Raw genomic sequence first — 9,482 nt, 5'->3', positions numbered from 1 at the left:
ATCATGTAAGAAACGAATCGCCAGTCTAGGTTTGATACAGGATACAGGATGCTTGGGGATGGTGCACTGGGATGATCCAGAGAGATGATATGGGGAGGGATGTGGGAGGGGGGTTCAGGATTGGGAACTCATGTACACCCGTGGTGGATTCATGTCAATGTATGGCAAAACCAATGCAGTATTGTAAAGTAAAATAAAGTAAAATTTAAAATAATAATAATAAAATAAAAATAAATAAATAAAGGAGTAAATATTGTTTTTAAAAAGAAAAAAAACAGAAAGTCGCATTGCTTTACACTTCTGCAGATTTCTTTCATGTCCGGTTATCAACACAGCTGGCTTTTGCATTCAGTCTGTTCTAATATCTCACATTAGCTAGCCTCTGAAAAACTCGTGTACACTCATGAGAAAACGAGAGTGAAAAAGACAAACAATATCTTAGTGTCGTTATTAATATAGACAGTTTTGATCTCAGGAACCCCATGAAAGGACCTCAGCGACTCACAGGGTCCCCAGACCGCACTTTGCAGCTGTCGCCCAGAGCATCCGTCTGGATTTTCCACTCAAGATGAGTATGGTAGAGTCATGGGCCTCATGGACCTGGATATGAAAACACAATTGCTGGTGCAACCGTGGCCTTGCTCTGCTGAAAGGTGGCAGCAAGCCCTTCCATCCAAAGCCTACCTTACTCCATCTGGCTCAGAAACTCAGACTCGGTCCTGCAGAAGTCCAGATCCCCATTTCTCTACTGCACAGACAAAGCTTGGTTCTCACTAATAATTCTTTTACAGGATCCCAACCACTTCTCTGGGTTAAGGTATGCAGCTGTTTCTATTATTTTCTTCTTTGTTTTACTTTCTGTTTTTTCTTGGGGGGGAAGAGAGTCAATTCAAGGAAAATAAGATATTCACTTGGCATAATTTCTTCTTTAGAAAATATCTTTTTTTTTAAATCTGGAAATCCAATGGTTGGGTGTGACTTGATTATTAATTTGTTATTTTTATATCATCACAGGTTGAAGTGTTGTTTGTGGCAAGCCTTTATGCAAATCTTGATGCTGGGTGAGACCCTTTAAAAGTTTTTTTCTTATTCTTTCCCTTCTTGACCTTTCAAGCTACATCAATATAACTACACCATGCCATCATACTGTGTCCCTCTGTGATACTCCAAATCCCATATGAGGCCAACTCAAGCAATGGAGGCGCTTCCTTCCAGAGTTTATCTCTAAGAGAATTTTCAAAAGGAAGGCAGAATCAGACTCTCTGGGACTGACTGCTTTGGGTGCAGAGCCTCCCTCTTACCCTCCACAGGTTCTACAGCACTGCTTATCTCTCCCACTCCACCACCACTAATTATAGAAATTTTAAAAGTTACCTTATCCGTCATCATCTTGAGCTGCTGGCATCAAAATCCATATCAAAGCAGCTGAAGTGACGAGGGATTTCTGGAGGAGATGCTCATTTACTGGAAACACTTTGCAATGATTCCACTCAGTTCAGGAGCACTATGAAAATAAAAACAGTATGATGTGTCAACTGTTGGCTGTGAACTTTCTCTTTAAATTTATTATTTTTAATTGGAGGATGATTGCTTTACAGTGTTGTGTTGGTTTCTGCCATATATCAACATGAATCAGCCACAGGTATACACACGTGTCCCCTCCCTCCTGAACCTCCCTCCTACCTCCCACCCCGTCCCACCCCTCTAGTCGGAGCACTGGATTTGAACTCCCTGCATCATACAGAAAATTCCCACTGGCTATCTATTTTACATACGGTAATGTATATGCTTCAATGCTACTCTCTCAATTTGTTCCACCTTCCCCCTACTGTGTCTACAAGTCTGTACTCTGTGTCTGCGTCTCATTGCTGCCCTGCAAATAGCGTCATCAGTATCATCCTTTTAGATTCCATATATATGTGTTAATATATGATATTTGTCTTTCTCTTTCTGACTTAACTTCACCCTGTATAATAGGCTCTAGGTTCATCCACCTTATTAGAACTGAGTCAAATTCATTCCTTTTTAAGGCTGAGTAATAATTCCATTGTGTTTATGTATCATGACTTCTTTATCCATTCATCTGTTGATAGACCTCTAGGTTGCTTCTAGATGTAGGATATATATGCAATATAATAGTCAGTTCAGTTCAGTCGCTCGGTTGTGTCTGACTCTTTGCGACCCCATGAATTGCAGCACGCCAGGCCTCCCTGTCCATCACCAACTCCCAGAGTTCACCCAAACCCATGTCCATTGAGTCGGCGATTCAGCCATAAAAAAATGAAATAATGCCATTTTCAGCAACATGGATAGACCTAGAAATTTTCATACTAAGTGAAGTAAGTCAGCAAGAAAAAGACAAATATCATATGATATCACATATATATGGAATCTGAAAATACAACACAAATGAAATTATATGCAAAACAGAAATAGACTCACAGACATAGAAAACAAACTTTTGGTTACCAAAAGGGAAAGTGGTGAGGTAGGGATAGATTAGGAGCTTTGAATTAGCACATACAAACTACTATATATATATATTTTTTTTTTAAAGATAAACAACAAGGTCCTGTATAGCTTTGTTATTATACAAGGAACCATATTCAGTATCCTGTAATAAACCATAATAGAAAATACATGAAAAAGTATATGTGTAACTGAATCACTTTGCTGTACACCAGAAACTAAGACAACGTTGTAAATCAACTATACTTCAATTTAAAGATTTAATTATGAAAATGAAACCCAAAACAGTAGTAGAAGAAAAAAGAGAGAGTTTTCAAATAATCACAAGATGTGGAGAAGGCCCTTCTAAATGTCACACAAAATCCAGAAGATATAAAAGACTGATGAATTTGAAAAAAAAAAGTTTCTAAATATATGTCAAAAATTAATATAAACAAATTTAAAGATAGCAAAATAAGAAAAATATCACAACTCATATAACAGACAAGGACATTTTTCTTGTATAAAGAACTGGTATTCTGCTATATTGGGCTTCCCAGGTGGCACATTAGTAAGGAATCCGCCTGCCAATGCAGGAGACACTAGAGACACGGGTTCAATCCCTGAGTCAGGAAGATCCCCTAGAGGGGGGAATGACAACCCACTCCAGTATTCTTTTTTTTTTTAATTTATTTTTTATTTTACTTTACAATTCTGTATTGGTTTTGCCATACATTGACATGGAAATCCCATCGACAGAGGAGCCTGGCAGGCTCCATGGGGTCACAAAGAGTCAGACAGGACAGCATACACACACATCCTGCTATATTTAAAATGAATAACCATCAAGTAACTATTGTATATCAATAGTATATCAATAGTTATATCAACTAACCATACAACTAACTATTGTATAGCACAGGGAACTCTGTTCATTATGTTGCAGCCTGGATGGAAGGGAATTTGGACGAGAATGAATACATGTTTATATATGGCTGAGTCACTCTGCTGTGCACCTGTAACTATCACAATGTTCTTAACTGGCTATACCCCAATATAAATAGTTTTTAAAAATACAATTAAAACACATGCAAATTGTCCACATTTAGAATAAAACTGTATTTTAGTTTTTTAAAAAAAGAACTGGCATCAATAAGGGAAAAAAGAGCAAAATTGAGCAAATGCTATGAACAAACAACATATAAAGAATTTTAAAATGAATGTTAACTTCATGCATGTTTTTAAATGCACATTAAATACCTGATAAAAAGATTTGATAAGATATTGAGTAAGATGAGGGTAGGAGAAATTGGGCATTTTCACACATCTCCAATGGAAGTCAAAATTTATATACAGAACAACTGTAGAGAGTAATTTGGCAACTTTATCAAAACCTAAAATGCACACAGTTACCAGATAATTCCATATCTAGGAACTTACTCTATAGCTAAACTTGCTTGCAATATAACAACACAGGTACAAGGATATGTATACTCATAGGTAAGGAACTAAGGGCTACATTGCTTCAGTCATGTCCTACTCTTGGCAACACCATCCATGGACTGTAGCCCGCCAGGCTCCTCTGTCCATAGGATTTCCCAGGCAGGAATACTGGAGTGGGTCGCCTTTTCCCCCGCCAAGGGATTTTCCCGAGCTAGGGATCAAACCCGCATCTCTTAGGTCTTCTGCATTGGCAGGCGGGTTCTTTACCACTAGCACCGCCTGCTTAGTACAGGTAAGGAACTGTAAGCAATCAAATTATCTAACAAAGGCCAAAAGGGTAAATTCACTGTGTACAGTAAGTTGAAAATTAAAGCAACAATAAAAAGAAAAAAAAAAAAGGCTGAGGTTGCTACCTGCACTCTTACGGAATCACCTCTGTGATACATTAAGTGAAAAAGAAGGGTTCAGAAGGTTCTTATGCCACTACCTATGCAAATGCGTGTGTATGAAAGTACTTGAATATGCATAAAATCTCTCTGGAAGGGGATGCGACAAAGCAGTAGCAGTGGTTTCCAGTGAATAGGGAAACTGCTGGCTAAAGGACAGGGTATGGAGTGAGACTTAGTTTTTACCATATGCTTTTTGTACATTTTGAATTTTCAACATGTGCAAATATTACTTAGAAAGTTTACATGGAGAGAGTAGAATTTACATATATATATTGTGTAAAATATATACCATGTGTAAAATAGCTAGCTAGTGGGAAGATGCTGTATAGCATGGGGAACTTAACTGCGTTCTATGATGACCAAGATGGGCGGGATGGGGTGGGGGGAGGTCCGAGAGGGAGGGGATATACGTGTACATAGAGCTGACTCACACTGTTGCACAGCAGAAACTAACACACTGTTGTAAAGCAAATATACTCCACTTTAAATAAATAAGGAAGTAAATTTTTGAAACTGAGCTCCATGCTCTCTGGGTCTGACATTTAGTGATTTCATTATTCTGATACGAACATTTTTGTTAAATAATTCCATGACTCTGTGATTTGTTTCCCATTTGAAAAATGTACTAGAAACTCCAGTCCATAGCTCCATATGCAAAAAAAAAAAAAAAAAAAAAAAAACACTTTAAAGCTTTTCACCATCTGCTAGGTTCTGTTGCATATACATTTGTGGAATTTAGCATGTATGTGTGATACAGGCTATATGTAACCTGACTTTTCACAGACTCAGCAAATTTTTGGTCTACATAGGGTCCCTGTAACAATGACTCAAACCACTGTTCTCTAAATGTGTGGATACCAAGAAGGAAAGGGGTCGGGTGGAAGGAACTAGGAGATTGGAATTAACACATATACACTATTGATACTGTGCAAAAGTAGACAACTATTGGGAACCTACTATACAGCATAGGGAATCTACTTAATGCTCTGTGGTGATCTAAATGGGAGGGAACTCCAAAAAGGAGGGGATATACCTATATGTACAGCTGATTCATTTTGCTAATGCAGTAGAAGCCAACACAACATGGTAAAGCAAACATACTGCAATAAAAATTAATTTAAACTTTTCAAAAACCATTGTTCTCACATATTTTGAGGCCGTGGCTATAAGGTCTTTCCATCCCCTTAACACCAGGCAATGTTTTCTTGAAATCCTCACAAGGTGCTCTTTTTTTCCCAGAAGGTGTGCTCCTAGTGGGTGCTCCCAGTGGATCCTGCAGGTCCCCAAGAGGCCCACCCACCCCTATCCAGCCCTGCCACTTCCCAACAGATGCCAGCAGAGCTGCTCCAGAGCCTTCCCTGTGAGAGAGCTGCACAGGCTCCTGAGGGAGCAAGGGGAGACGCCCTTGGTTTCCATCACACCTGGGGAAGGAGGTTCCACACACAGGCGGCCTGGACGCCCAACTTTTGTGGACTTTCGTTAAAATAACCCTTTTGTGACTTGCTTACAGTTATTTTGCTCTCCACAGGACTCAGCTGTGAACAAAGACGGGGCTGGAATAAGAGGTGAAATTGGTGGGAAACTGTTTCATACTCAGAATCACCTCTCCTGCCACAAGGAGATACGAGGCCAAAGAAGATTCAAAGGCAAGCAAGAACCACACTTCCTGTCACCAACTTACACTATCTATTATTAGGATGGGGAGGACAGAGCCAGAAGTCATAGAGAGCCCTCAGGAGACGTCTGAGTCACGGTCAGCTAAAACTATTAGCTACTTGTTAGTCACGGTGCCTACTATTTTGCCTTTTAACCTGTTACCCTCATAAAATGTCTATTCCAATTAACAGGTTTTTAATATGAATGATAAAAAACCTGACCAAACAGGTTAAAACCAAAAACTGGAAGGTTGGCTGATGCAGTAAGTGGTGTGAAAGTGAAAGTGAAGTAGCTCAGTCATGTCTGACTCTTTGCAACCCCATGGACTGTAGCCTACCAGGCTCCTCTATCCATGGAATTTTCCAGGCAATAGGACTGGAGTGAATTGCCATTTCCTTCTCCGGGGATCTCCCAACCCAGGGATCGAACCCAGGTCTCCTGTGTTGTAGACAGACGCTTTACCGTCTGAGCCACCAGGGAAGAATAAGTGGTGTAGAGAGAGTAATTTTGCTTCAGGTATGGTCTGATCCAGGGGTCTCTGACATGAAAAGGGCCAGGTTTCGGCTTCTCCGCTCTGCTTGCTCAGTCTCGATTCACTCCTCCAAGAATCTCTCCTGGATGGGGAGATGTTACAAGATGGTTGCTAGCAGCAGCTCTTTGGCTTTTTCCTTCCAGGTTCAAATCCACTGAAAATGAGCAAATCAGCTTTCCCCACGAGTTCAAAACAAGAGCCCAGGAATTGACATTCTTTGTGTGCTTGACCATGGGTCAGACACCATGGCTGGGAACAGGGAGAATGCTGAATGGCTTAGCTTGGACTATGTGCTCCTAGGGCATCAGCCTCACAGAGATGTACGTGGCAAGAGGAGAACAAAGCTCTCCAGGATACTACTGCCAAAGGAAGAACGTTAATTCTAGGTCAGCAAAAATCACAGAAGTCTACAACAAACCTTGTGAGATTGAAATTATCCTCATTGTACAGATGTGGAAAGACAAGGTTAAGAAACACACACGAAGTCATACTATTGGAAAGTGGCAAGGGTTGGAGCTGATGCTATTAATGTGTGTAATAAGACTAAAAGGGTGGGTGGGTGTTTTCCAAGCAGACTGGAGCAAGGAGGGAGCTCAGGGAAGAGGTTAATAAATACACAGTTACAAGGGTGTTGGGAGAGTAAGAAGCTTTCAGGGCATTTCAAGTTGCTGTATGCAAAGGTCTCAGATGGTGCAGACAGTGCAAAGCAGAGAGCTTGGGCTCTGGTGTCAGAAGGATCAGGACTCTCCCAGTTACCATGAGGTGACTGTGGTCAAGAATACAACCACTCACCCCATTTTCATCATCTCCAACACAGGAATAATATGTGTGTGGGGTTCTTAGGATGAATATGCCAGCAAGATAACATAAAGGCGCTAGTACAGTGCCTAGCAGATAAGATCTCAACAAGGGGTTGACATTATTGTGCTGATGATGATAGACTGCAGAAGGCAATGAATGGGGAAAACAAGCTGGAAAAATGACCATGGGCTAGATGAAGCCAAGATAAGGGTTTCAACATTTATCCTTCAGAAGATGGGAACCAGCTAAAGGATTTTGACCAGAGGAATTGTCTGATCAGTTTTTCATTTTAGAAGAAATTATTCTGGCAGCAATATGTAGTCATACCAACAAAGAGAGGTGGGATGGGCTGGGAGACTATTTGAAAGACCATTATAATAGGTTGACCAGTGGCTGCCAAATCTAGTTCAGTATCAAAATTTCTAGGAGAGGTTTTTTGTTCTGTGGCTGCTTTGCTTTGTTTCAATCCAGATTTATAGACTCTCGTCGCACTGAGTCGGACATGACTAAAGTGACTTAGCAGCAGCAGCAGCAGGGATTGGGAGACACCTGGGTTTGAAGTATCAGCTTATTTCCAACCAGAGAGCTAGTGGCCCCATAGGGCAATTGATCCACCTCCTTCTCAAGGATCAGCACTGCCTAAAGAAAAACTAGAAGTGTTATGGGAGTATACAGAAAGAAAGAAAGTATTAAGAAACAGTCAACTTTCTAGTTTTTTAACCTTAAGAAGAAGACTCTTGAGGCCCCTGGGATGCAGGGTGAAGCAGTCAGATAAGGCTTGCCAATGCTGGAAGGAAGGAAGAGAATGGGATGGAGAGTGACTTTGCAAAAAGGTAAATGGGTTTGATCAGAGCTGCACACTAGGAAAGAAGTAGACTCAGCTTCAGGAGATGGCCAGCAGGGAACCTCATGGGAGCTGAACCAACCCAAGTGTCTATGTAGCTCCATTCAGTCCCCATCTAACTGAGCCCAGACTGCCTCTGTGGAACAGCCACATTGCACGGTTTCTGGTTTCAGCCATCATCCAGTAAGGGCCTCCCATTCATAGCTGTATCCAGTGATTCTATGATTCCAGATTTTGCTGAAATTTTCACCTGAACTGCCTCATGAAGATAAGAGAACCACCATGTCAATGGTCCAAACACTCATGGGCCCTTTCACTTCCATTTTGTAAATGAACCATAATTCATGCAACTGTTATCTATGTCCTCAGATGTTTACATTATTTCCAAATTTCCTCTAGTAAATTTAATAGTGCAATGAAAATTTGCACATAGGACTTTCATCACTATCACTTCCAACTCTAAAATACCTTAATATGCTATGATGAAACTTGGTAATAGCTATTTTCTCAAGTTCAAGATACGAAGTCTTAAGCATCACTTCCTTTTCAAAGGATGCAATTTAGGGATCATTTGATAAAGTTAAATATGTGTTGATTTTTTTAAAACTCTTTGTGAGCAAAGAATAAAAGGTACTTTCCTTAACCTGTTAAAAGATACCTACCAAGAACCTCAGGAAACATCCTACTTAATAGTTTTCTTAAAAGTCAGGGATGAGATATGAATGCCTATTATCACTGTTTCTATCAATTCTGGAGGTCCTAGGGACAAAAAAAAAAGGCATTTTCATTGAGTACTTCTGTAGTTACTTCAGTCTTCAAGTATAGCAATATATATATATATATATATCTTAGAAATTCACATGTTTTCTGACCTTGCAACTCCATTTGGATGAACATATCCTAAGAAAATTCTTAGGTCTGTGCACAAAAATATAAGTGTTAGGGTAGTCTTTCCAGTACTATCTATAACCAAAAAATAGCAGTTTGAGATATACCCTACCATATATAAAATAGATAAACAATGATTTATTGTATAGCACAGGGAATTATATTCACTATCTCATGTTAAACTATAATGGAAAAGAATCTAAAAAACAATATACAGATCTATGTATAACAAAATCAATTATTATATACCTGAAACTAACATAATATTGTAAATCAGCTACTCTTCAATATGAAAAAAAAAAGACATCTCTTTTACAAGGAGATGCTGTTGTGTGAATCCTGGCATGAACACATGATGAAATACTGGTCAATGAAATGCTGCTGTAGAAGAGCATTTGCTAAAAACAAAGCTTCAACTAGT

At 39.7% G+C, this 9,482-nt stretch overlaps 1 protein-coding gene across 1 annotated transcript in view; it reads right to left on the bottom strand.

The window, feature by feature from the left end:
* Nucleotides 1-854: 854 nt before the first annotated feature.
* Nucleotides 855-9,482, bottom strand: part of TBC1D30 (TBC1 domain family member 30) — a 96,972-nt gene continuing 88,344 nt past the window's right edge. The window contains exon 13 of the mRNA XM_040233381.1: nucleotides 855-1,504. Coding sequence (XP_040089315.1) covers nucleotides 1,491-1,504 — 14 coding nt within the window. The 3' untranslated portion in view covers nucleotides 855-1,490. The remainder of the gene's footprint in view (nucleotides 1,505-9,482) is intronic.

The sequence above is a fragment of the Oryx dammah genome, unplaced genomic scaffold (genome assembly GCF_014754425.2).
Source record: "Oryx dammah isolate SB20612 unplaced genomic scaffold, SCBI_Odam_1.1 HiC_scaffold_29, whole genome shotgun sequence".
Lineage (NCBI taxonomy): Eukaryota > Metazoa > Chordata > Mammalia > Artiodactyla > Bovidae > Oryx > Oryx dammah.
This window is presented reverse-complemented; position numbering and strand designations above follow the sequence as displayed.